Raw genomic sequence first — 27,690 nt, forward strand, 5'->3', positions numbered from 1 at the left:
ATGAAGCCGAGCAGCGAGGACGGGGCGGCGCAGGCCGGGGGCCCGTGGGAGGAGTGCTTCGAGGCAGCGGCGCAGCTGGCGCTGCGGGCTGGACAGGTGAGCGCGGCCCCGGGCGCACGGCAGGCGCACTCGGACTTGGGGCAGAGCGGACGCAGGGCGTGGGCGGACGGAGACCCAGAGGGCCGGACCGGGACCTGGGGGCGCGAGCCGCGGAGGGGCTCCGCGCAGCCTACCGCACACCTGTGCACCTGCCACGCCTGCGCCGGGACTGTCGCCCTGGATCCCGCGGCCCGGAGGCGCGGGCCGGGCTCGGGGCGCAGGGCGGCCTGGCGGGAGCGGGCGGGTCAGGGCGCGCGGACTGCCTCGGATTTGACCCAGTGGGCGGGACACGGTGCGGTTGCCCCGGGTTAGAACCCCTACGCGTGGAGGTCGGGCGGACAGTCTGTCCTCGCGCATCCGGAGTCTAGAGGGTTCCACTCTGCGTTTGGAGGAACTGCTACCCGCACCGGAAGGGTGACGGTCAAGGAGCGGAGCTGAAGAAACCTTCAGAGGGCAGCCCCTCTCTTCGCACTTTCCTGTGTGTTTTGTTTCCCCATTTCCTCGGTGCTTCACGCCTGGGGTTCCGCAGGCCACGTGCGGCGGCGAATGGGGGGCGCGGGGGGAGGCAGGGCGCAGGGACCGCACGCTCCCTGCTCGCGCGTTAAGGCGCTCGGCTGCGTTCCTGCGAGCGGAGCGGGAGGGTGGACAGAGGAGGAGCCCTGCCCGCAGACGGATTTTCTGTTCCCAGCGGCAGTTCCTTTTCGGTCCGAAAGTGCCCCACGGGCTAAAGTCAGGCTGTCGCCAGTCCTGCATTTGAAGTGAGTCCTTAAGGTGCACAGTCACAGTGCAGTCCCTTGGTCCCCTAAAAGTTAACTTTCAACACTAGTGGACCCTCCCTCTGTGAGACTTGATCCTTGGGGAAAAGGAGGACCCCAACCTTACCTGCTGCATTGATGGAGCTCATGGCTTCAGGGCAAACGTTCTTCCTGGAAAGCTGGTCCACTCTGTGAGGGGTGCGCGTGACCTCCCCGCTTCCGAGACCCTCACTTCCTCTCCAGAGTGAGCGTCCTCAGGATATTCGGTAACTTTTAGGTTCCACCATACAACTTTTCTTCTTTGAGCTTTGAGAAGAAGCCAGTTTAGAATTCAGACACCACTGTGTAAACCCTGGTGAGTTGTTACGGGTTTCTGTGGTTTTTCAAATTTAGATCCTTGAGGAAACAGAAGGGTTTTTGAACCACCACCCCCATTTTTTTAAAGAAATTTACAAATGCTTACACAGAACTTGCAATATAGCAGGCACCTTTCTAAGGGTCCTGGGAACTTTAACTTATTTAAGAGATAGCTTCTGCTTTTGTAACTTGCCAAGAACAACAGAAAAAGCTTTTTTTGACAGTGGGGGAAGGATGCAATAAGGATTCTGCCATTGGGAGTCTGATCAGGGGGCCCAGCACGCTGGGCTCCCTCCTGGGCATTATGCTGATGCTTCCTGCCTGCCAGGCAGTGGCAGGGAGAGTGGCCCAATTGTCTGTGGCTGGGAGGAACAGAAGCCACACAGGGTCATCCTAACCCGTGTAAAGAGGGACAGACTGTCTTAGTAATGTTCTGACAGTAACAAGGTGCTGATTGGAGAAAACCTGGCCTGTAGCCAGAAAGCCCCAAGAGTCATGAAGGGTGGTTAGTGGTGATTCTTGGGAGTCCTCCTTAGCCAGAGGCACATTTGGTACAGGTTCTGTGGCCTTGTGGCCCAACGTGCCCGCCCTCTCACGTTCTGCTGTTTTATTAAGTCTGCTACTCCCGAGACAGCTCTGTGTGCTCCACTGAGTCTGGGTTCTCTACATTCAGAGGGAGTGCCCTCCCTCCCAGGAGACAGTGTCTGCCATCCATGTTTCAGACATTGGTTCGGGTCAGGGCAGCCCTGGACAATTTGCTGCCACCTCCCCTCTGCCGCATCCTGAGAGGCCTCCCAGACCCCTCCTTCCTTGTCTCTCCACCACCCATCCCTGTGGTGCCCCTGAGAAGCATCCCTTCCAGTCCCAACCACCAGTACCACTGCAGAAGCCCCTCCCTGGCTGTTGGGCTTTGGGGAAGGGGGTGACGTCAGCTCCACACCATCACCACCACGAGTACACAGAGTGATATTCATCGAAATGGGTATTTATCATCTTTTATGTGATGTGTGAGCAAAAGTATCTTAGAAAACTATGCTTTTTAAGTTGTCCTGCAGGGATAGATCCAGGTTTTCTTGAACCTGAAGTTTAGACAATTTACAGGCCCTCTTTAAGAAAAAATATACAAAATTACAAATTCAAAACTAGATATAAAAGTTTATTTAGAATAAGAAAGATCACAACAGCATAAATTTTAAGATGCTAACAAATATAACAAAATACATAAGAATAATTTTTTAACTGCTTCTCAATCTTCTGTAATACTCTTTTCCCATTTTTGGCTTTATACTCTTTACGTCTTTGAATGACAACGATTTTGTAGTACTTTCTATGGAGAGACTAGAAAGGTAAGTTCAGGCTTTCCTGTAGGATGGCTCATTGAAATTCATTACTGTGGTTTACAAAAGTTTAATTAGGCTTCAAACTTGTTATTGGTAGGGTCATATAAATGTTTAGGATTGCCATCAAATTTGAGAATCCTGTCAGTTTCATTTTACATATTAGTTGTCAGACAGGGAAGAATTTTCCAGTATGCTCTGAGGGGATGCCCTATGTCCACCTCCAACTGTCCAGAGCAGAGGGGCACAGCGGGGGCTCTGACCCAACATCCCTATTTGTCTGGCTTGCATTGCCACAGGTGTTTTTGTTTGTTTGTTTGTTTCTGTTTTTGTTTTTTTTGTGTGTGGCTGCATTGGGTCTTCATTGCTGTTCATGGGCTTTCTCCCTAGTTGCGGCCAGCATGGGCTACTCTTCCTTGTGGTGAGTGGGCTTCTTATTGCGATGGCTTCTCTTGTTGGGGAGCACAAGCTCTAGGTGCACGGGCTTCAGTAGTTGCAGTACGTGGGCTCAGTAGTTGTGGCACAGGAGCTGAGTAGTTTGTGGCTTGTGGTCTTTAGAGCACAGGCTCAGTAGTTGTGGCGCACGGGCTTAGTTGCTCCGCAGCATGTGGGATCTTCCCAGACCAGGGCTTGAACCCGTGTCCCCTGCATTAGCAGGTGTACTCTTAACCACTGCACCACCAGGGAAGTCCCCACAGGTGTTGTCTTGATTTGTGATTTTATTTTTTATCAGTTATTCACACAGGGAGTTTAAAAAGTGAAATACTGCTAAAGGGACTGTCGTGGAACCAGCAGTGTCCTGTCCATGTCATCCTCATCCTTTTCCCCAGAACTCACTGTTTTCAGTTTTCTGATAGTTACACCCGTTTTCTAAATAGTAGCTCTTTTTTTTGCGTCATCCACATTAGACACTGTTATGTCCTGTGGCTGTGTTACCTGTTGGTTCCATTGGTGCCTGTGCTCACGTGCTATGACCACATGTAGCATATGGTCAAGCTGGGTAGCATGGTTGTATTACATATTCTTTTCTTTCTTATGCAACTTGTGTTTTCCTTAAGGTTAAAAAAAAATTTTTTTTTGGCTTAGTTTTCTACACACCTACCAACAGCCATCTTCTGACTTCCCAACAGAATTTTTGATGATCTCCTTGGTATAGACACTCATCGGTCTCGCTGCTGGGAACACGTGGTCCTCACACCTTCATGTGCATCAGAAGCACCTGGAGGGCCTCCACAGCAGGCTGCGTCCGCCACAGGGTTCCTACTCACCGGGTCTGGAGTGGGGCCGAGAATGAGCACTTCCACCAAAACCCCAGCTGATGCTGTCCGGCTGGGGATGGCCCTTTGAGAAACACTGCTGTATGTAGTATTTTGTTACATGACTATATGACGGTTTATTCATTCAACTCTTGAAGAAACTCTGGGTAATGTCCAGTTTGGAATTATTAGGAATAATGTTGCTCATCCAGCACTCTCGCATGTGTCTTTTGGTTACCTCCATATGCATTTCTGCTGAGGTTAGATTAACAGTAGGAGTGAAATTGCTGTGGCATCATGTATGAAATTCTGCCAGGTGGTTTTCCAAGGCAGATGCAGGGATTCACGATTCCCCAGCAGGAGGTGAGGGTTCCTGTTGCCTCATCTCAAAGACGACACTTGGTATTGTCTGTCTTTCCATTTTAGCACTTGTGACCGGTTTGAGGTGGTGTTTTACGGTGGTTTTAATTTGCATGTCCTGTATGACTAATGAACTTAAGTGCCTTTTTATGTGTTTACTGGCCTCTTTTTAAAATGGTGGTGCTAAAACAGGTTAGAAATGTATTCATTCACACAACAACTATTTGAGTAACTCTGGAAAGGACTTTAACCTTACTCTGAGTGTGATTGAGGTTGGGGGTAGAGTCCCATGTGGAGCCCTGCAGGGTGACGGGGAGAACACCCTGGCTGCTGCTGGGGCGGGGGTGAGGCTGCAACGCCACAGGGGGTGGGGCAGAACCAGATCTCCATGGAAGTGATTAGAATATTCCGAGTGAGGGATGAGGGTGGATCTGACTGGGGGTGGTGAAGAAGCTGGTAAACAGATGTATTTCGAAGGCAGAGCTGCCAGGTTTGCTGCCAGATCGGAAGCGGGTGTGAGAGGAGCCAGGGGTGCCTGCAGGGTTCGGGTCTGAAGAACTGTCCAGTGAATTTGCAGGAACTGTAGGGGGAGCAGGTTTGGAGGTGGAGGTCAGGTCCTGTGTTCCACGAGCTGTGAGCTGTTGACCTTGAAATGCCGGTGGATCCCTACGTGGGGGCCTTTGGGTGGAGAGTTCACGTGAGCGGCTGAGGGTGGAGGCGCCAGTTTGGGAGCCATCAGTCAGCCTGGGCTGGTGTCTCAGGCCGGGTCCTGCCCGGGATGGGGACAAGCAGGCTTGTCTGCCCTGGGCTTTCCGTAGGCGGATCCCATGTCGAGCTACCGGCATTTCCTCTGGGAGATCACAACCTGGCGGGACGTGGAGGTGGAGGTCCCCCTGCTGTCGTGGCTGAGGATGGAGGGGGCAGCTGGTGACCTCACCATCTCCACTGTCAGTCCTGGCCTTGTCAGCCCCACCTGCACCCACGCCCCAAGCTTCTGCAGAGTGGGGTCAACCATGTTGACATTTGTAACCCTTTCACCCACATTTGAAGCCTCAGCCAAGATGGAACTTGTGAGATAGCAACTGGCAGTTGGAGCAGCAGCCCCACTGGCACACATGGGCTGAGGGTCCAGGGACAGTCTATGGAGAGCTCTCTCTCACGCAGAGAAGGGTTTGTGTTTTCTGTCTGTTCTGGTCTTCAGCTGATGGGGCCAGGCCCACCCACATTCCAAAGGGCAATCTTCTTTACTGATTAATATGTTCGTCTCATCCAAAAACGTCCTTGCAGAAACACCCAGAATAACATTCAACGCAGTATTTGGGTACCCCACGGCCCAGTCAAGTTGACACATAAGATTAACCATCACATCACATTCATAAGTCTGGAACCTGAAACGTGGCAGTACCGCCAGGCCCACATCTGCAGAGGAAAGATGTTGCCTGTTGAAACCCCACTTCCGCAGAGTTCTCAGTGTGCGTTCCATGGGTCCCCGAGCTCACACACGTTGCTCCATAGGGATGGGTGATAATCGTATGGTCGACTTGGGGACAGTAGCATACAACCGAGATGGTTCACAGACAAGAAAGAGGCATTTGGACGTGTCTCTGAATGACACCTCAGACGCTGGAGCTGATGGAGTTTGAAATTCAGGCTTCAGTGACTTAAGTCTCATATTTTATATATTAAACATTAACAGAATGTTATTTTGAGGGAGAGATCCAGGCCAGGAGGTCTATGAAGTGCAGGCTTGGTTAGTGAGTAGCTGAAAACATTAATTAAAAAACAGCCACACTAACTTATTGCTGGCAAAGTGAGAATGTTTAAAATCCCAAGACTGAGAGAAAACAGTTGTGGTAAAGGGTTTTAGCAGGTAACTCACCCGGAACCCCACAGGCCTTTCCCCTGAGGATGCGACTATGGTTAAAAGGCAGGGCTGATTGAGTCTCATAATGATTTGTTTAAAAACAAGACACTGGGTTTCCCTGGTGGCGCAGTGGTTGAGAGTCCGCCTGCCGATGCAGGGGACACGGGTTCGTGCCCCGGTCTGGGAAGATCCCACATGCCGCGGAGCGGCTAGGCTCGTGAGCCATGGCCGCTGAGCCTGCGCTTCCGGAGCCTGTGCTCCGCAACGGGAGAGGCCACAACAGTGAGAGGCCCGCATACAGCAAAAAAAAAAAAAAAAAAAAAAAAAACAAGACACTATCCCCACCTTTCCTCTCAGTGTAGGAAATTGTCTGAATTGAACTTTTCTTAACCTAGTACTGAGATTTGTACATTGTGTATGTGGTAGGTTTGGGGGGTTTTGTCATAAGGCATTAAGTGTTTTGAGGCCTCGGCCCCCTCAGATGGACGGATGGGCCTTCAGAGGAGTGGACGGGAGAGTGTCTGGGGCCAGGATGGCTGGCTCATCTGAAGGGCAGTGTAGTCTGGGATGATAATTCAGAAATGGGATCTAAATATCTGGGAGTACAACCAGATGAGAGGGAGGAGTCGGGAATGGTCTGCAGGTCCCTCCCAGGCGTCCAAGGCCCGAAGGAGCAGCAGCCGGTGAAGAGGGCTGGCCACGGCAGCACTGCAGGTGGCTGGGAATGCGGGTGTGGCCTGCCCTGCGCTGAGGGACACAGGCCCACAAGGAAAGGATCATCACACAGCCATAATAAACACTAATAGAAACGGAAAAGAAATCCTTATAAAAGGACACGCTCTAGCATCCTCCTCCTGGATCCGTAATTTCCGTCCTTTGCATGATCTGTGGCTGGGGGCCTGGCTCCCCTGGGAAGGAGCCCAGATGACATCAGGACGCCCCCACTGCCCCTGGGCATGTCTCCTCTCCGTTGGATCCAGAGGATGGAGAGGCCAGGACGCTCAGATGAGGCTTCATGAGAGCACTTGCCGAGCTTTTTCCCGACTTAGTTACCTGACCCCGTGTGCACCCAGCAGGTGTTCTCTGAGACCTCACCATGTGTCAGGCTGCAGAGCCCGCCTGGCGGGTGGGTTCAGACACAGGGCAGACGAGGGTCCTAACCTGGGAGCCAGGAGCGAACTTGCAGGGTGAGCGCCGGCTCTGCAGGGAGGTGACATCTCAGTCACAAAGGAGGAGTGCTGGGGCCAGAGGAATCTGGCGTACAGTGGGAAGGGGGTGGGAGGGTGAGTGACGGTTTGGTGCAGCAGGAGGGGCAGGGTATGCGGGGGCGCAGAGGTGGGCCGATGGGCTGGCTCCTTTAGAGTCGGGGACAGAGGCAGGGGGTCCTTTCTCCCCGCCCCTCCCAAGTCCAGTTAGAGTCTGGGAGGCAGGCTCTGCTTCCCAAGTCACCCAGGGGCCCGTCCCTTCCCGCCACTGCTCTGACCCCGCTGATCTGACCCCGGCAACCACGCCCAAGTCACAGCGGAGGGAGTGGAAGGGCAGGAGGAAGTGCCATGCCAACAATGGCCCTTTGAGGACGTGACTCGGGAATCACACTCATCGCTTCCCCTCGCGTCCTGGGGGCTGACCTTGGTCCCAGGGCCACACCTGCCTGCACAGGAAGCTGAGATGCGGGCTGCCATGTGGCTTGGTGCCCTGCTAACCTTGGGCTTTGTTCCTAGAAGGAAGAGGGCCGGCTACTCGGGTCCAGTTGTCTCTGCTCCAGGCCAGCCCACGGAGGCCACTGTGAGCTACGTCGGGGGTAACTTTATCCTCGGGGAGACGGGGCCATTGGGTGCTTTATGCGGGCCCGGGCTTAGCGAGCCCTTCTGGCTGCACTGCAGGGAGTGGACGTGCGGGGGCAGGGGGGGCCCGGGAGGCAGGACAGGATGGAAGCCAGAGGGTGATGGGCTTCGAGGGTAACAAGAGGCGAAACAAGACAGATCAAGGGGTCAGTGTTCCACAAGCGCGTGAGGTCTGGTTGGAAAACACGGTGCTGAGTCTGTTTAAGCAGTCTGAGGTATAATGCGCCTCGGCTGTGTGCCGGGCACGACCCTAGACACCAGGTGGGCAGCAGGGAGCAGAGAGCAAGCCGGGTTTTCTGTTAGAAAACATTACAACCAATCTGTTATCTTTGCAACCAAACTCGGAAAACCAAACAACTGTCTGGGCTTAGTGCTGGGATGAGGACCGCCCCTGTCTAGGGGTTCCTGCTTATTCTGTGAAATCCTGCGTGAGCACCCCTATCTGCAGGCTTGCTGGAGGCGTCTTCCTGGCCTCCTCCTCTCCAGTGAATGGGTACATGGGATGTGGGTACAGGGTATGTGTACCGGGCATGTGTGTACACGGCATGTGAGTACATGGGATGTGGGTACAGGGCATATGTGTACATGGCAGGTGGGTACAGGGCATGTGTGTACGCGGCATGTGCATACATGGCATGTGGGTACAGAGCATGTAATTACACGGCGTGTGTGTACAGGGCATGTGTGTACACGGCATGTGGGTACATGGGATGTGGGTACAGGGCATGTGTGTACATGGCATGTGGGTACAGGGCAGGTGTATACACGGCATGTGGGTACATGGGATATGGGTACAGGGTATGTGTGTACATGGTGTGTGGGTACAGGGCATGTGGGTACAGGGCAGGTGGGTACAGGGCATGTGTGTACAGGGCATGTGTGTACACGGCATCTGGGTACAGGGCAGGTGGGTACAGGGCATGTGTGTACACGGCAAGTGGATACAGGGCATTGTGTACACGGCATGTGGGTACAGGGCATGTGTACAAGGCATGTATGTACATAGCATGTGTGTACACGATGTGTGTGTACAGGGCATGGGATACACCCACCTAAGGTTGAAGAGTATCACGGGGTTGGCGGTGTGGATGTCAGGTGGCGGCTGAGCGAGGGTGTCCATGGAAGGAGGTGAGGGACCCTGGGTGCAGCGGGTCTTGGAGGAGAGGTCAGAGGTCGCTTAAGGGTCCTGATGTCACCGTGGTTGGGGACTCGAGCTGTGACTCGGGCAGAGGTGACAGGATAGGCCCTAGCTGCAGTGGGGCTGTTTCCTGATTAATACCCTCAACGACTTCCTGTGTGGGCCCCCGGGGAGGCCCTGGCGCTCAGCCCTCTGTCCCGGGTGTAGGCGAAGCGCTGGCAGCTCCTGGGAGACCAAACCACTCGGTCCTGTGACCTGATGCACCCAGCCCCCGGGGCGTGAGGCCAGGGCCTGCCTTCCAGTTCTCTGCGTGCGTTTTCACTTTCCCGGGTTTGGTTTCAGCTGGACCGTTTGGGCTCCCGATCCGGGGGCACGTTCGTGTGACGGGTAAAGTGAATGAGGAGAAGCGGTTCCTACACTGAAATCTCCCAAGTTCAAGCCCGGGCGGCTCCGTGGGGCTCCGTGGCTGAAGCTTCACGTCCTTAGAACCGCGTTTCTTTCCTCCAAAGAAAGACTGTTCCACCCATGACCGCCTTTCTCGCGAGAAGAGTAGGCGGCAGTGAAGGTTCCCAGGAGCCCCACAGAGAGCCGGGCGCCACCGGTCCATCTGTCTGGCCGTCCGCGGTGGGGGAGGGGGCCCAGCTCTGGTGCAGGACCATCCCCAGCGCAGGGGGTGCTGGCCAGCATCACCCACCTCCCGACTTTCATTGCAGATCATCAGGAAAGCCCTTTCTGAGGAAAAACGCGTCTCAACAAAAACGTCGGCCGCGGACCTGGTGACAGAAACAGATCACGTGGTGGAGGCTCTGATCCTGCAGGAGCTGCAGCAGCGCTTTCCCTCCCACAGGTGGGTGCGCTGGGGCCTCGCTGACTACTTGCTGTGACCCGCCCCCGGCCGCGTGTCCCCCCACTCTCCGCCCCGCCGTGGATCCTGGCGGGGAGTCCCCTCTGCTGTGCCCTGTCAGCCCAGGGCCACGCGGACTTTCCCAGGACGCATCCCCGCATGTGGCCGTCCCCAGGGCCGCCCGCCCCTCCTGCCACGCCCACACCAAGCCCTCAGGGCCACCCCCCTCCAGAGCAGGTGTCCCTGACCTTTTGGGTCACTGTGTGGAGAATCCGATACAACAATTAATCTTCCCTTGAAAAGGCCAGCATTTGCCCAGCGCTGTGTGTCTAGTTCCAAGGGGGCCCAGAGCCCCAGAGGCAGACGCTCTGAGCTCGGGGAGGGGGCTCCTTGGGCACAAGTGTCCCTTTCCTTCCTTAGGGAGCTGCTCACCCTGGAGCCCAATCGCTGGATTCCCAGGTGTAGACGACATGTCTGTCCGGCCCCATGTCCGTGTGGACCAGTGAGGGGCTCCCTCCTGCCACGTGATGCCCTGCGACTGACTGGGGGGTAGGGGACAGGCCGTACCGTCTCCCCGCTTCTTCCTTCTAACCCGCATCACCTGGGGGGTCATGTGTGTGTATATGTGTGCGTGTGTGTGTGTAGGCATGTTGATGGCAGCCCTGTGTTTCAGCGTCTCTCCCTTTTTCCTTGTTTGGCATAAAGTCAGGACCCTAGCATCTATTATAATGGTTACAGGCTCTGCACTGTTTATTATTTCTTAACTTTCAAAAATCTAAATTAAATGGCAGCATCCAAAGAATCACAGCTGACCTTTGAACAGCATGGGTTTGAGCCACACAGGTCCACGCAGACGTGGCTGCAGACCCAGGGCAGGGTGGGCGGGGCTGGCTGGCAGGGTCAGTGCCCCTGGCCCCGCCGTGTTCAAGGCAGTTGGATTCCCTGAGAGGTGACGGCTCAGGAACCACCACTGGTTCTGGCTCAGGAGCTCTTTCTGTCCCTGTATTGTCTGGTGGCTCCAACAGCAGTGAGGCAGCTGGACTGTGGAGCCCTGGGGTCCAGGGTCCAGGTAAAGGCTCTGGTCACTGCAGGGGTCTGCGTGGTGGTGGTCCCAGGCCTCCTGGCGCTTTGCAGTCAGATCACTCTGACAGACCGAATCCTGAAAGTGCTGGCCGGTTGCTGGTGCTTTGGATGCACTGTTGTGTCGATATGGGGCCTGGTGTCTGTTTGCACAGTGTGAATTTACACACTCCTTGACAAGTATCACAGGACAGAAGACAGTGTGTCACACGGGGGGCCTCAGGCTCCGAAGCCCCTTAGGAAGACTGTCTGGGTCCGCCCAGAGCAGCAGTCCCCACCCCGGGTGGGTGTCAGGCCCCCTGGAGCCTCTCCAACCGTGCCTGCCAGCCCACCTGACAAAGCCCTGGGCAGTGCAGGTACCCCCCAACCCCTAACAAGAGGCAGCGGTCCCCAAGCTGCAGGCTGCGAGGCAGGGACTGGCTGCCCCTGTCAGCCTGGCTCTGCTCCCTCTCCCCTCTTGGCCCTGAGAGCAAAGCCAGGATGCTATCTCTGCTCTGTTGCCTAGAAAATTCAGATAGGTGAAATCATTTTTCAGCATACCTAAGTCAGGTTTGTTTTTTCCCCAATGATTAAGATTTAAAAGAAAGTACCAGAATTTGGGGACATTTAATTGTATTTTAGATCAGAGACAAATTGAGAAACTTGTGATGAGGGAAAAAATTGCATGCATATTATAAGATAAAATAGTATATTGTTATTTTTCTGCATTCAGAGTATTTAAATATATCCCTTAAACAACAAGTTGGTATAAGGCTGTCACCCTTTCTTAAGAAGTCTGAACTTATGCTCTTCCTCATTTTTAGTCTTTCACAAAATAGTATTAAAGATAGATTGCATGGGACTTCCCTGGTGGTGCAGTGGTTAAAGAATCCGCCTGCAACGCAGGGGACACGGGTTCAATCCTTGGTCTGGGAAGATCCCACATGCCGCAGAGCAACTAAGCCCGTGCGCCACAACTACTGAGCCTGTGTGCCATAACTACTGAAGCCTGTGCACCCTAGAGCCCATGCTCCACAACAAGAGAAGCTACCGCAATGAGAAGCCCACACACCGCAACGAAGAGTAGCCCCCGCTCGCCACAACTAGAGAAAGCCTGTGCGCATCAACAAAGACCAAACACAGCCAAAAAATAAATAAATAAATAAAAAATAGATAGAATGCAGCTGTTTTGACTTTGATAAAATAAGAAACAACCTGACTCTGGGCTCCCTAGTTTTGCTATTTTATTTTACTCACTGGTGAAATCCAAAGCCTGGAAGATGGGTGTGGACAGAAACTGCGCTTGCTTCTGCCCTCGGCTGGGCAGTTGCTCCACCCCCAGGGATGGGAATCTGACCATGGTGTCACCCAGCACTGACACTGCCGAGAGCGGAGGAGGTGACACAAGGAATCAGGTCAGGGCCGCGTTCCTGAAGCACTGTGTTGGTGCCAACGGCATGAGCTCAGTCTGCGTCCAGGCCACCTCTGTGGGTGCCGAAACCTGTTCCAGCTGTGCTCCCAAGTGAGATTCAAGTGGGGCGACTTTGAAGACATGCAGTAGCATCACTGAGCCTGTTCCCGTTCCCTTGTCTGGGAGGCACAGGCTGGGGGAGGAGGACAGCTGGTGCTCTCTCGCCTCTGCCTGGGCTGGGCCCCTGGTGGGACGTGGCTGCACTGTCGTGCTGACCGGCCCCTGTACCCTGTGGGGTGCGTGCACTCGGGGAGAAGGCGTTCCTGGCCACCAACACCTGAATGCCTGCCTGCATTGTCTCCCTGCTGCATTTCACACTGTGTCCTCAGGCAGCAGAGCCTGGGCCGAAGCCTGAGCGATGAGGCTGAGGACGTTAGCTGGCTCCCTAGTGGACTGAAGGTGACCCTGACCTTGTCACAGAGTCAACAGACTGGCCAAAGAGAAGGCCTGGGTGCTCCTGGCCATCAAAATCATAAGGAGGGTTTGTTATGACTCTTAGGAAGAAGTAATAAAGCAAAATGTATTCGTCTAACTTGTTTCTAAGCTCTGAACCTTGTCCCTGGTGCTCATTTCCTCTGTACATTCAATAGGCCTATGAAATGGCCCCATGCTCAGTCACGTGTGTTGTTTCTGTTTACACTGTGGGTTTTTCGTGGACGGTCCAGCGCTCTTGTTGAGGTGTCTGTTACTCTTTCACACGCAATCTGAGTCCGTGTACCCCGGCCTCTGCAGGAATTACCTTCCCACACGGAGAAAATCAGGGTCCACAGGCTGGGGAGGTATTCTGGTGCCTTAGAAGAGTGAACACGTCTGAGGCCCTGACCCCAGGGCCACCCACGGGCACGAGGCTAGTGGGGAGGTGACCAGTGCTCCCCCCACCTGGGCTTGCGGTCAAGAGGAAGGTGCCCTCGGCCTGAACAGTCGACGCCCAGAAAGGCCAGGCCTTGGAGTGGCTGCTCCAAGAAATGCCCCACAGGACAAAAGCTGTGTCTGCAGATGCATCATGGGGGCTGCTCCGGGAGCCCAGAGACCGCGTACACACATTTGCTGATGGACTGACGGCCAGCCACAGGCTGTGATCCAGCTGTCTGAGCCGTCGGCCCCTCCTCCTCCTCCAGGACCCCAGCGACTCCTGCCAACCCCCCTAGTAGGTACCAGCTTCTCACTTAAAATCAGGTTAGAAAAGGAAGAAGATTCCACATTCCTCCCAGGTTCCTGGGATCATCTTTGTTGTGAGTCATTTCTATTCTCGACCTTAGTGACATATTCTCACTGCTTCCTGGACCTTGTGCCCAGTTCAAGCCTGGGACTTTGTCCTCATGTGTGTGTGTTTCGGGTATGGCCCCCTTTCTCTAAGAACATAATCACAGACTTGCAGGAAAATCACGTAGCTGCAGAAAGCACTGAAGACGGATTTAATACCTTACATCTTTGGCTCAGAAAACCTCAGAGCTAATGCGGCATAGGATGGTCCCCTTGTTTCTGCTGGGGTTAGCGGTCAGGGAGTCACCCTGCCTGGCCGCACCCCGTCCAGCCTCCTCTGACTTGATGGTCACCACAACCATGTTCATCTAGACCCGCCTACCTGGGTCACATTATCCGAATGATCCAAATTCCCAGAGGGGAGGATGGCAGGGAGGCTGCCCAGCAGGAGGAGGGACAAAAGCCAGGAGCTTCCCGGATGCATCTGGTCTGCCCTCTGGGCTGTAAGCTCCTGGGGGGCAGCTGTAGGCTTTCTCTACTCACACGAATTTTCCAGGTTCCTCGCCCCTGCCCCCAGTCTGGTGCTTTGCTTGCTCGCAGGTGGGTTTTTCCAGAGACAGCGGTGGGCGGGCTGGAAACAGCAACCTGAAAATGATGATGTAGCCTCATCGTGTACCCGGACGAGCTTCGGGTGATTTGTCTGTGTCTGGATGACTCTGCACATAGAGTGTGAGTTTCATAATATTTGGGACAGAAATGCTGCCGGAGTTGAGGGGGACCAGCTGAGTGACGGTGCAGGTGACGGCACTGTGTCAGTTGAAGTGACACCAGAATGAAGGGCACCTTCACAGTGTTAGGACCGTGACATGCCAGCCCGGAGAGCTTCCTGTGGTGACAGAGGTGTTCTTTCTGCACGTCCAGTGTGGTGGCCTCTGACCCGTGTGACTAGTGAGACTAAGGTGCCAACTCTAACTTTTTTTTTTTTCCAACTCTTTTTTTTTTTAATTTTTATTTCTTTTATTTATTTTTGGCTGCGTTGGGTCTTCGTTGCTGTGTGTGGGCTTTCTCTAGTTGCAGCGAGCCGGGGCTACTCTTCGTTGTTACAGCGGCTTCTCTTGTTGCGGAGCACGGGCACTAGGCGCGCGGGATCCAGTAGTTGTGGCACGCGGGCCTAGTTGCTCCGCGGCACGTGAGATCTTCCTGGGCCAGGGCTCGAACCCGTGTCCCCTGCATTGGCAGGCGGATTCTTAACCACTGTGCCACCAGGAAAGTCCCCAACTCTAACTTTTAAATTCTATTTAAAAAGAGCTTCCCGACGACTACAACTGGGGTGTGCAAAACGCCAGCAGTAGGACACCAAGCATTTCTTGTTTTTCACTCGTTTTTCCTTCTTGGTAGAGGTGTGCTGTGGTCAGGGCCCCTTTTCCTCTAGGACAGATGAGCATGTGAGGACCTAGTGGGAAGCCCTCGGCAGGACCAGGTGAACCTGATCTGTTGGGGATGGTCAGAAACCTGTGTCGGGTGCCGTCCTGGGGGTTTAGGTGGAGTTTGTTCTTTCCTCCCAGGAGGCAGGGATGCAGACACTTCGGGGGACCCTCCAGCATGAGCCAGCATGGTGCGGGGGGACAAGAAGGAGGGGTAGGGGAGCCATCCCTGGTTTCCGGCCTAGGCGGCTGGCTCCTGGCAGCTCCCGTTGCTGAGACAGACCAAGTGGATTCTGCCTTGTTGCCGTCTAGTTCAGGTTCCCAACAGGGCGTGGACGGCCTTGCGGGGGGGGGCTTGTGTTCAGAGGACTCGACACAGAGGATGGGTGGGGACAGAGGCCCGGGATGCGTGGCCTGCGTACTCCTGCAGGATGGGGTCCAGAGGGGAGCCCAATGTGGGTGGGGCCTCCCAGGAGCAAAGTCAGCTCCTGTCTCCTGCATGCAGGACGGATGCCATGTCACCACCTGCGGTTCTGGGAGGCTGGGCTGGGTACAGATGGGGTGTCAGCTGTGATGCAGCCTGTTCCCCCAACCCCAGGCCAACCCCCCAGCATCCTCAGGCCCCTGGCTGGCTCTCTTCTCGGCCTTATCCCTGCAGAGTCAAGTCAGTGCAGAGCTCAGCTCGCCGGCAGCTCTTCCCACATCCATCCTCGGACCCCCGCCTGGCCCACCGCACCCCCTGGTGCTTTAACAGAAGGTGTCACCTTGTGTGTCTGGGTCCCGCCAAGTGACAGACTAGCAGAGGGCAAAATGCAGAAGGTCTTTCCGGGACACTGCCCCTGTTTGACCGGAGAGGCCGGGTGAGATCTCCTCACCCTGCCGGCTGGTCTCCGGGGCCGGGGCTCAAAGCGCTGAGTCTCAAGTTCCTGGCCTTTTCTCAGGCTGAGCTCTGTCCACTGCAGGTTCATCGCGGAGGAGGCTGCAGCTGCTGGGGCCAAGTGCGTGCTTACCCCCAGCCCCACCTGGATCGTCGACCCCATTGATGGCACCTGCAACTTCGTGCACAGGTGAGCGCAGGCACACCCTGGCTTTTCCGAAGCAGCACGTCAGCAAACCTCTAGCGGGTTTGTGGTCTAACTTACAAGTCATTATACTTTAAAATAAAGTTTCCCATTTGTGAGATAAGTTCAGAGCATGTAGGAGATCTTCACTTGTTTAAAAACTATTGCATTTGTCACATTTAAACGTTGGGTTGAATTAAGAAGGACCCTTAAGGAGGCCCCTGGAGAGATGGGCAGGGTTGTAAATAACACAGGGTGTCTGGTCCAGCAGCCTTGGGAGCACGCGTATGGATGGTGGCCTGGGGGGTTGAGGAGCCACCGGCTGCCGGCCTAATCTGGACAGATGTCAGCCCAGAGCAGCAGGTTTTCGGGAGGTCAGAGGCATGTGATGGCAGTGACCTGCCCAGCCCCAGAAGCGCTGACGGGGGGCGGGGTGGGGGGCGCTGTCAAAGCCTCCCATGAGGACACTCTTGCAGCCCCAGAGCTGGTTGGCCTGGGCTCCTGCCCCATCCTGGGTCCCCATCGGCGGTTGGGGGGCCTATGGACCTGCAGCCCCCACCAGTGGGACCTGCAGGGAGGCCCCCTCCCATAGGTGAGCCAGCCGCCCTCTTCCTTCCTTACAGTGAGAGGGGCTGGGGTGTGGGGTCCTCAAATGGAGCATTTATGTGTAAGTGTGGAAAGTGATTCAGCGCATCACAGGTGGCCCTTTAGAGACGGTGGAACAGAGCCATCTGGTGACAGCAACAGTGTCATCAGACTCTAACTAGAGCGTGACACCCCTGGGGAGTCCTGTGGGACCACAGGGCTCCCCTCCGGGTGTGTATCTCCGAGTGGGGCTCCTGTTCCTGTCCCACTGGTCACCTGTGTGAGGGTGCTAGGCACAGAACGGGCCAAGCCCTACCAGGGACAAAGGCCACATGTCCACCCCAGGACCAGAGAGAGAACCTGGACGAGAGTGTCATTTGAGAAACAAGCTGTGAGGCTGACCCTTAGACTCCAGACACAGTCCAGGGCCGTCCAGGGCTGTGGTGACCCTTGAAGCCTAAAGGCATTTGGGGGCCTCTGGCCACTGCAGCTCGGACAGGACCTGTCCTGCTCATGTCCAGCAGCACTGGGACTAGAGAAAGTGGGAAAAGCCTTCTGAGGGTGGGAACCACAGGCAGGCCCAGCCGTGGTGTGTCAAGAGCCTCCCCATGGAGACGGCAGGGGACATCACGACGCAGCCTGGGCAAGGCTGGGTCCCGAGTCTCCTGGGTTAGAAGCAGCCCTTCCTTGTTCCTGCTCGTTAAGCCCTAATGATCCTCACATAAAGGAGAAATCGTTCTGGAGACGTAACCTGTAAACCCGCAGGCAGGATGCGAGGTCACCGCCTGCCTTCCACGCAGTGGCCACGCCTGCTGTCCTGCGCGAGGCTCACCAGGGGTCACGGCAGGAGGGACGCGATTGTCTTGGACCCAGCCCCTCGATGGACGCTGGAGCCAGGCCCCTCCATCCCTTCAGCCTCTGAGAACCAGAAAGCTGATTATTAACAACTCTCCACTGGGTCCTCCGTCGTCACTGTTGAGTCACGTCCGTCCTGACAACGGCCAGCAGTGTTGTCTGTCAAGGTCGCTGTCCTACATGTCAGCTCGGCCTGCTTGTCCTCGAAGCGCTCAGTGAAATTGTGGGAGGTACTTTTTGACAAAACAAACCCGGCCACGCTGTAGAAGGGTCCTCTGCACCTCCAGCCATACAGAGGCTCCTGAGTTTGCATGCGTCCGTGTGTGTCACCGTGTAAACCATCTGTCTTCTCTGCAGGTTCCCGACAGTGGCAGTGAGCATTGGGTTTGCTGTGAACCAGGAGGTACGTGATGAGTGGGGCCCGGCCACGCAGCCCCTTGGGTGTTGTCTATTCATCTTGCTTCTTGGTTCCAACCTGTTTTCCTCTCCTTGTCCTCAGCCTTCATCATGATGAGTAAATGCAAGCATGTGTTTTCAAATCCAAGAAAGTAAACAAATGCAAACCAGTTTGGGGTGTGTGGGTTTGGGGCTCCAGCCAGCCCTCCCCCTCGGTGGCCATTTAGCGATGCCACGTGGAGGGGACATTCTGGACGGATGTTCCCAGTTAGTCTCCATCTGACCCCTGGGGCATGTGATCGAGTCACACAAAAGAAACTCCTATTTTTGGAGGACATTTCTAATCCCAGTGTTCTATTAGTTCTTCATTCTCCTCTAGCTGTTGGGTGAGAACATGGCTGTTGCGTGGTTCCCGTATACCCTCGGAACTGGGCCATATCTTGGGACCTGCAGAAAAGGCTGGATCCAGGCTTAAGCTTTATTATCCAGTTTCAGCGATTACACTTAGGAAAAGCCTTACCTTCGTTGCAGTTACTGCAGTTACACTTGAATAGGGCAGGGGGCCAGGCTTTGCGGAGGGAGCCCTCATCAGGGCACCCTCAGGGTTAGCGCAGATTCTGGGGCAGCAGAGGAGTCACACCCGTGAGAAAGAACTTAATTTCTGAGGTGAAGATAAGCAAGAGCCTTAATGTTGAGATCTGGTGAGGGAGTCAGTTACTCACTTGTTTCTCTGTTAAATGTGGTCATTGAGATGAGCAAGTGAAGCGGGGAGCTCGGGGCCCGGGGGCTGTTCATCCTGATGGCAGGATCTCTGACTGGCCAGACCGAGGCCTATGACGGTCCGGGGTGTGCGCTGGGTACACGTGTTCTGGCCTCATCGTGGAGGCCCTGGCTGCCTGCCGCAGTGTCTCAGAGGCCGGCCGGTTCCAGGACTGACCTGGGCTTGAGAAGGGGGGCGGTCACGTGCTGACTGGAGGGGGCGCAGGATCTGGGTGTGTGCTGACTGGAGGGTCTTCCCAGAAGTGAGCCCTTCTCCTGCCCGCCCAGACTTCCCTTGGGCGTTTGTGGGGCTTCTCCTCGTTTTCTCTGTCCGTTGGTAGCCCCACAGGCCAGGCACGTGTGCTATTCTTAGCCCAGGACGGCAGGGAGTCCGAGAGGAGAGGCAGATGGCCTCTGGGTGTAGGGAGGCCTTTTCCCAGCTCCCCTCCTCTCGGCACTTGCTTGTGGGGACTGAGGCCGCGGGCCCGGTGATGTGTGTGGTGAGGGAGGGATCAGCCCCTCCGGTGGATCACGTCTCTTCCTGGGCCGCCCCGGGCTCTGTGATGCTCTTGGATCTCCAGATGCATTCTGAATTCTTCACACGTCAGCAATTTTGAGGGTTTTTTGTGGGGTTTGATTAGAGTCACAAGAGCCTTTTTTCCCCTCCCAGAGAAAACAAAAGAGGCCTTCTTGAAGAAGGAAGCTTTTTCAGTGATTTTCAGTTACTAATGCTTGATTATGATGTCAGTTTTAAATATAGTTTTATTTGTTTAAATATATCTTTAAATATAGTTATTTAAGAAAAGAACATTTGCTTTCATGTTCAGGTCTAGGTTTGGATCCAGATGCTGATTTTTTGAGTTCCCTTTCGAAAGCTAATTTCCATCCACGGTCCTTGTGTTAGTGGTCACAGCTAGAGCTGCATGGCCTTTGGTCCCTGTGTCACATCCTGTATCTCTTTTCTGTCCTGCCCACCCCACAGCTGGAGTTCGGGGTGATTTACCACTGCACAGAGGAGCGGCTGTACACAGGCCGGAGGGGCCGGGGCGCCTTCTGCAACGGCCAGCGACTGCGCGTCTCCGGGGAGACAGGTGGGCCCTGCTCGTGTCACGCATTCCGCGAGGCAGTGGTGGGGATGTCCCACTGAGGTCCAGTCTCTTCGGGACAGTGCGCCCCTGGTGGGCTGACGTCGAGCCAGTCTGTGTCTCAGTGTGGATGTGGATGTGGCCGGGAGCCTTCAATGGGCCCTTTCTGTTCTGCTCTCACCTTTCATCCCTAGTGTGAGAAGGAACCCAGCAACTAGTTCCTGCGTGGTCCCAGTGGGCCTGGGCAAGCTGGCCAGGCCAAGGGCAGGGTCAGAGGCATACTCTGGCCCTCAGACCCTCTTGGTGACCTGGTTCCCCAGGTGCGGGCTGTGGCTCCCTGGATGTGGACCCACTGCCGTTGGCTTCAGTCCCTGTGAGAACACGGTTGGCCGCAAGGGAGCCGTGTCCGTGAGCCGTGGTGTATGCACCACAGATGCTCCCTGCCCTTGTCATTGCTGGAGCAGGACCCAAGGACACCAGTGGCTTTTACAAAGGGCTGCTGTTACACTCAGACTGCCTGTAACATACAGAGTTGACAGTATGTGCCTAGTTGGCCTGAGAGGTGGTGAGAGGGGTCAGGAGTGTCCCTGCCCCAGAGCTGCCTGCAGCCAGTGAGGAGATGGGCCTTCCAGCCCAGGTCAGGTCCGCTGAGGTCCGGTAAGAGCAGTGCTATCTGGATCCCTGGCCGGGGTGACTGTGAGCCATGGATCTGCCAGGGAGATGATCACCCCATGAAGGACGGGCGAGGCAAGAGGTCAGGCAAGAGGCCCAGGCCTCACGAGTGTTGCGGGGGGAGGTGGGCAGGAAGTAACGTTGCAGGAGCTCCAGAGGGAGGGCTCCGGCAGGACCACAGACCGGCCTTTGCCACCGCCCAGCCCAGGCTCCTGCCCGGGGACTGTTTGGTTTGGCCACGTAGACAGCAGTGTTGATTACAGCTGCGCCTGCCAGGAGTTGGCCTGCCAGCCAGTTGTGTAACTCGGGGGTGAGGGAGCGAGTTGTCAAAGGTCCTGGTGAACTTTGCTCCACATTCATTTGCTGTGATTCGAGGCTCGGTGCCCACGCTCACACCCATCCCAGGCCCTCCGCCCACGGGCCTCCTTGCTCAAACACGCTGTCCCCCCCACCTCTGCAACACGGAACCCCAAGTCCGTCGGTGCTCGTGTCCCAAAGCTCACTTGGGATTTTTAAAAAATTCTGACTCATAAAGTCCAGGGTGATGTTTTCAGCCCTGGTTGTCTTCTATTTGCCAGGTGACGAGGTTTCTACAGGAGGTGACGGAAAGCTCTCCTCAGCAGCATGGTCCTTAGGTGTCGTACAGACCTGGCTTCAAAGCCTGATTCTGACACCTTCCACATGTGACTTGTCAGCTCTGCTCCTGGAACCTCAGTGTTCACGTGGGCGGGAGGTGACGCTGATGACAGCTGTGAGGATCAAATTAAATCCTACCCACAGGGCACTCAGGAACAGCCTGGCGCTGGTGCCCAAAAAGATAGTCATTATCAGAGAAGGAATTTGAATCTTCTCATGAGATCAACCAGCTATTGATTCTGGGATGCGTTTCTGGAGGAAGCGGTCGCTAAAACAACCACCACTCATCTCCCTGCTTTCCTTGCCTTCTCTTTCCTGTGCTCCTTTCTGCAATGTTTTCAACTCACAAAAACAAAGCAAAGACCACACTGCAGAGCGGTAAAGGATTAGATGAGGCCAGAATTTCTTTGGTAGCTTTTTCTCAAAATTCTACCTTGCAGAACTGCAAACACATACAAAGGAGACAGAAAAAGTACAGTGAACCCACATGACCCATCATGGCCTGATGTCACCCCTCTGCCCTTCCCCCGCGGCCAACCCTGCTTCCTCCAAGCTGCCTGCCCCCACCACCCCAAACAACTCCTTGCTACAAACCCCAGACATAATGGCACTTTCTAGCCAGCATTTCAGTACGTATCTCTCTGTCACTTTCTCTTAAATCTTTTCCACCTTTTTCACCGATTTTTTAATTTTTAAAAATTTCCTCCTTTTCACCTTCCATGTCTTGTAAAGCATAATCTATTGTGTTTATTTATTCTCGTTCCTTTAGCTTGACCTTCTTTTCTGAACTGTTTCCTTTCCTAATTCTTTCCTAGGTTCCCTCCCCTCTACTTTTGAGTGATGTTGTTCTTCTGTGGATTCTCCGTTTCTTTCTCTTGCAGCTACTTCTGTTTTGTGGACAGGTCTTTCTGGAAATCTCTGATCGACTGGAGAGATGTTATTCTGCTCCCTATTCTCTTTTTTCTTATGATAATTGTGTATGGGATTCAAACATCATTCTTTTACATTCTTTCTAATTGAAAGAGCTCTGGAGGCCGGTGGTGTGATGGGGTGGGGGGTGAACACTTTCCATCGTCTCATGGCTCTAGGGCTCCCTCTTCTGCTGTGTTTGTGAAGTGCCTGCAAAGTTGGCCTCTTCCTTGGACGGTTGGCTCTGCCCCTCCCACAGTGTTACCTGGATCGTCTCCCTCCTTTGCCCCTGATTCCCGTCCAGTGAATTTGGGGTTCACTCCCATGCGTTTCTGCTCAGTGGGTCCTGCCCTGAGAGTCCCTGGAAGGTCGGTTACAAGAGGTCGTAGTAGCTGTCAGGGGTTTGCCCGCCCACTTGCCCTCTGGGGCCTGGATACGCCCTTGTGGATGTAGGTTTTTGTAGATGGTTTTTGTCTGTGGTTTGTGTTTTGCTCTCCCAGCTGCTCTGTATTTTTGTCAGAGGGGATTTGGAAGAGGTTACATAGGCTTCCAGGGCAGTCTTCTCCAGGATTCTGAACAATACTTTTTTTTTTTCCAATTACTTATTTGTTTTTGAACATAATGTATTGAGGTGAAGGTCACTTAACATGAAATTAGCTGTTGTTAAGTGAATAATTCAGTGGCATTACATTCCTGGCGCCCCGTGTTTGGGTGGCTCCGGGGTAACCCCTTCCCGTTGGTCACTCTCTGCCTCTCCCTCACAGCCCCCAACCTTCTTTCTGTCTAGTTCTGGGGTTATCAGCGAAGTACAGCTAATACTACTTTTCGTGTGAGGAGCTCACGGTCTGCAAGGATCTGGAAGCCCAAGCACGTGTGTCACACGCGCTGGTCCCAGGCCATCATGGGAGCTGCACGACCTGCGCTCATGCCCACACTTCAAGGCACAGTCACCTCTTTCCTGTGAGGACGTATTTCAGGGCAGACAGAGGACTTGCTTCTCTCACCTCTAAGTTGTAAAATCTCTCTCAAGACAACAGTGCTCTGATCCTCGACCAGAAAAAGGGTTTTCAAACTGCTGGAAGTCACGGACTATTTTTTTCACCCTAAAATTTGTTTATTGAAAGAGGATGCATAGATGGCCTGCTTCAAAATCTATTTGATTTTTCTTATAGTGGTAAAATATATGTAACATAATAATTGCTGTTCTAACCATTTTTAAGTGTACAATTCAGTGGCATTAATTACATTCACGATCTTGTGCATCCATTTCCTCTATTTCCAAATTGTTTATCGCTGCAAATAGAAACTCTGAACCCATTAAGCAATAGGTCCCGGTGCCCCCCCCACACACCCATGAAGTCACAGAATATTTTAAATTATATATATATTAGTATTTGATTAAGAGCTAAACTATTATGATAAAAATAGTTTGAAAGGTAATAAAAGTCATAGTAAGTCATAGTAATTGTGGAGAGCTAGTCAGAATTAATCATAATATAAGACAATATTAAGTAGAGGGGATTGTCATTTTTACCTCTGTTTCATTATCTGGGCAAAAGAAAACAGTAGAAAGTATTTTGCCTCAGGTGGCAGAGTTCAGATGACTTCTTAATTGTCTGGGTTTCATTTAAAAACACCACTGTGCAAGCATGAGGAAGAGTGGATACACTGCAGCTGGGGGGCTGGGGACACTGGGCACAGAGGTGTCTTCTCACAGATGAAAAACTATGGGAAGAAACCCTTTCTTTGGCATCATCACCAGACAAGCTTGAGTCAAGGTCTGGGCCTCACGACCTCCTGCGGGTCACCCACTGCGCCTGGCCCTGTTGAGGTCTTTTTCTTCAAAACAAGTCTTTTTTCCGTGGTAAGGTGCCTTCTCAGCTTGCAGCCCAGTGAGGGTGGGGTCGGGAGGTGAGCTCTGGAGGACAGACTGGGTCCTGTCCCCGGAGATCCTGGAGCCGCCGCCCTGTGCCCCTCGTGTGGGTGGAGCCCGAGCCGCCACCAGACACATGGCAGGGCTGGTCGCTGGCCCAGCTGTGGTGCCAGGTCTCAGAAAGTCTTTACAATATAAAATGAGAGCCTCCAGTGTGAGAAAAGGGGAAATGGTACAGACTCAATGTCTCCTCCCAGTGGTCTGTCCCTGGTGGGAGGTGACTTTATGGGAGTCAGGCGGGATTGGGCCCCGGGGAGTGAGGTTACCTATGGGCGTGGTTTTCCTCCACTTCATGGAGGGAATTTGTTCTCTTAACTGAACATACGGGAGTGGCTGATCCTGCCTGAAAGGCAAGGCCTGACGAGACAGGACACTAGATCTGGATGTGATTGTGTGTGTGGCCAAGAGGGACAGTGCTATGACCCCCACAATGAGTCAGGCTCGGCCCGCCTGCAGCCACTTTCCTGTGTCTGATGGCCACAGCGTCTACCCCCGATGCTGGGGGCTTACTCCCGAGGACCCCTTTCCAAAGACGTTGCTTAGCAGTCACTTCCTCCACAGGGATGACGTTTCCATCTTTGTCATCATGGCAGCTAGCGATAAAGCTTTTCTTCTTATTATTTTTAAAATTTATTTTTGGCTGCGTTGGGTCTCCATTGCTGCCTGTGCGGGCTTTCTCTAGTTGCGGCAAGCGGGGGCTACTCTTCTTTGCGGTGCCCGGGCTTCTCATTGCAGTGGCTTCTCTTGTTGCGGAACACGAGCTCTAGGCACACGTGCTCAGTAGTTGTGGCTCGTGGACTCCAGGGCACAGGCTCAGTAGTTTTGGTGCACAGGCTTAGTTGCCCTGCAGCATGTGGAATCTTTGTTCCCTGACCGGGGATCGAACCCATGTTCCCTGCATTGGCAGGTGGATGCTTAACCACTGCACCACCAGGGAAGTCCCAAGAAAGGTTTTTTTGTTTTGTTTTGTTTTGGTTTTTTTTTTGTGGTATGCGGGCCTCTCGCTGTTGTGGCCTCTCCCGTTGCGGAGCACAGCCTCCGGATGCGCAGGCTCAGCGGCCGTGGCTCACGGGCCCAGCCGCTCCGCGGCACGTGGGATCCTCCCGGACCAGGGCACGAACCCGTGTCCCCTGCATCGGCAGGCGGACTCTCAACCACTGCGCCACCAGGGAAGCCCCCAAGAAAGGTTTTTAAAGGCAGATTTATTTGATGAGGCATTTTTTTTTCCTCCAAACATTGGGCATTCCCAGTTGGAGTCACTTTGTTTTTATTTGTGACTGAATGATGCTGGTTTCATGAGCCACCAGACCCGTCCGAGTTCTTGCTGGTAAGTGTCCCTGAAAAGAGAGAACTGGGAGGTCTGCCCCCCCGACCCCTGCATCTGGGACTTTCTGGGGCCTGGGAGGTGAGATGGTCAGAGTGTGGCTTCGACTCTAGTCAGCACGTCCTTCCTTTTCCAGGCCAAAAACCTCTGCAGCATCAGCCACCCAGGGATGACACTGAATGGAGCAAACCCGCTGGAGGCGGGTTTGCAGTTCGCTTCAAGGAAAAACCCGACTGCTGGGTGAGAACTGAGCCTTGGTGTTTCTGACTTGGAGAAATTCTCTCCACACAGATCTCTCCAAGGCCCTGGTTCTGACAGAAATCGGGCCCAGACGAGACCCCACGACACTGAAGCTGTTCCTGAGCAACATGGAGAGGCTGCTCCGTGCTGGGGCCCATGGGTATGCGCTCCCCTCCCGGGACTGGGACCCATGGGTGCATGCTCCCCCTCCTCAAGACCCACAGGATGCCCAGGCCCCACGAACAGCTCCCAGGCTGCTCCCCGGGGCAGGAGCAGTGACACGCGAGCCAGCCCGGTCCCCAGCCGGGAGCTCGTGCAGCCCGTGGGGGTGAGGTGGCAGGGGACCTGTGGGAGCCCATCTCAGCCCCGTGTGCACCCAGAGCTCAGCGCCCTTCGTGATGACAGTGATGCCCCCCCAGCCCAGTCTCCCCCGGGTCTGCGCTGTGACTGCGGCCACCCCAGATGGTTTACATCTAAGGTCGTTGAAGGTCCACAGAATGAAGGTTGTGTCCTTCAGTTGCACCAGCCACACTTCAAGTGCCACGGCCTTGGGCTGGTGGCTTTGCGGCGCCGAGTGGTCCATCACCACAGAAAGTTCTATTGGATGGCATGGCTCTGGGCCCAGGGCTCAGAATTGAGCTTTTGGGAAGAGGCCCTGGGCTCTTGTTTAGCTCCTGGGGGTGCCTGCGGTGGAGGGGGCGGGCACTGGAGCAGAGCCATTCAGTGTGTTTCCCTTCCTCCATCTCCGCCAGGGTCCGAGTCATCGGCAGCTCTACCTTGGCACTCTGCCACCTGGCCTCGGGCGCCGCCGACGCCTACTACCAGTTTGGCCTGCACTGTTGGGACCTGGCTGCAGCCACTGTCATCATCAGGGAAGCAGGCGGCGTCGTGATGGACACGTCAGGTGAGCTCGGGCCCTCAGCCCGCCCTCTGTCCCCAGGGGTACATCCCCAGGACAGACCCGCAATGCCCCAGACAGGCAGGCCCCCTCCTCTGCTAACAGGGACATGTAGGGAGGGCAGTGGGCCAGGCCAGAAGGCCCCTCCCCATTCCTGCCTCCAGGTGTGAAAATAGACCCAGGGTCAGGACGGGTGGCTATGAGTGTTTTCTAAACACTCACTTCCCCGCCGCACCCCCCGATAAGGCTAAATGATGACGGCAACAACAACAAAAACGCCCCCCCCCGCCCCCACACACACACACAGTCCACTGAGACCACAGAGCAGGCAGCCTGCTCCCTGATCCAATGACGAAGATTTAGGTGATGGATCCTAGAGGTGACCTGTTCCTCTGCCTCAGAGTCACCGTGCCCAGTTACCGACCCCATGGGGACGAGTCCCGCAGCGTCCCTGTCCCAGGGACGCCCATGGAGCCTCATCTGGCATTGGGGTCCTCTATGGAGCCCATCCTCCCCCAGCTTTAATCCAGAGCCTGTTGCGGAAACACTGGGCTCCGTTTAACTGCTGGCGCTGGCGGTGGGCCCTTCATCCCATGATTGCTCCGTTTTTGCTCCTCCTCGGGACGGCCTAGTTGAGCTTCTGGGAGGGTGTGAAGTGAAGAGGGGTCAGCCTTGGGCATCGAGGCCAGGCAGGCCCGTCCCCGTTAAAGACATGTCTGTCCTGGATGTGACCACGCGTGCACGTACACACACACACACACACACGCACACACATGCACACACGCACGCATGTGCACTGAGGTCTCCAGCGAGGCCTTTAGGCCTGTTCACACCTCCAGGAGGTCGAGGGCCTTCATCCTGCCCCAGATACCTGGTGCACAGAGCGGCCTCATCGAGGGGCCCAGCAGAAAGGCCACCCCCAGCACCCCCCCACCAAGGCCTCCTGGGTCCCTGGAGGCCCGTGCAACGCAGAGTTTGAGAACTGCCCCCTGTCCTGACCTAACATTGTTTGAGCCTCGGGCCGGAACGCTGTACCTTAAGCCGCTTTCTCCCAGCGCAGCCTCAGGAGGTGCCGGTCCTGGATGGCACCCAGGTTGGGGCAGAGCGGGGCTGAGGCTCCGCCCTTTGGGCTGGCTCAGCCTGAGTGCTGGGCTGATGGGGGTCGTGCCGCCCCTTCCCTAACCCAGACACCCTGTCCCTCTGTCCACAGGCGGGCCGCTAGACCTCATGTCTTGCAGGGTGGTTGCTGCAGGCACACGGGAAATGGCGGTGCTCATAGCTCAGGCCCTACAGACGATTAACTACGGGCGGGACGATGAGAGGTGA

The 27,690-nt window shown here is 54.8% G+C and overlaps 1 protein-coding gene across 1 annotated transcript; it reads left to right on the forward strand.

Moving 5' to 3' along the window:
• Window positions 1–27,690, forward strand: IMPA2 (inositol monophosphatase 2). The gene is made up of 8 exons (XM_007463284.1): window positions 1–96; window positions 9,724–9,857; window positions 15,974–16,078; window positions 17,870–17,915; window positions 19,650–19,758; window positions 25,518–25,626; window positions 26,219–26,370; window positions 27,575–27,690. Exons 1-8 carry the CDS (start codon window positions 1–3, stop codon window positions 27,688–27,690), a joined length of 867 nt encoding a protein of 288 aa, XP_007463346.1.

The sequence above is a fragment of the Lipotes vexillifer genome, unplaced genomic scaffold, assembly GCF_000442215.2.
Source record: "Lipotes vexillifer unplaced genomic scaffold, Lipotes_vexillifer_v1.1 scaffold848, whole genome shotgun sequence".
NCBI classification, from domain to species: domain Eukaryota; kingdom Metazoa; phylum Chordata; class Mammalia; order Artiodactyla; family Lipotidae; genus Lipotes; species Lipotes vexillifer.

Excerpts from the sequence above, each read along its gene's own strand:
- IMPA2 (XM_007463284.1), top strand. The coding sequence starts at position 1 with ATGAAGCCGAGCAGCGAGGACGGGGCGGCGCAGGCCGGGGGCCCGTGG. Across the intron at positions 17,916-19,649 it reads GGTTTGCTGTGAACCAGGAG|CTGGAGTTCGGGGTGATTTA; the intron begins GTACGTGATGAG and ends CCCACCCCACAG. Across the intron at positions 26,371-27,574 it reads CGTCGTGATGGACACGTCAG|GCGGGCCGCTAGACCTCATG; the intron begins GTGAGCTCGGGC and ends CTCTGTCCACAG.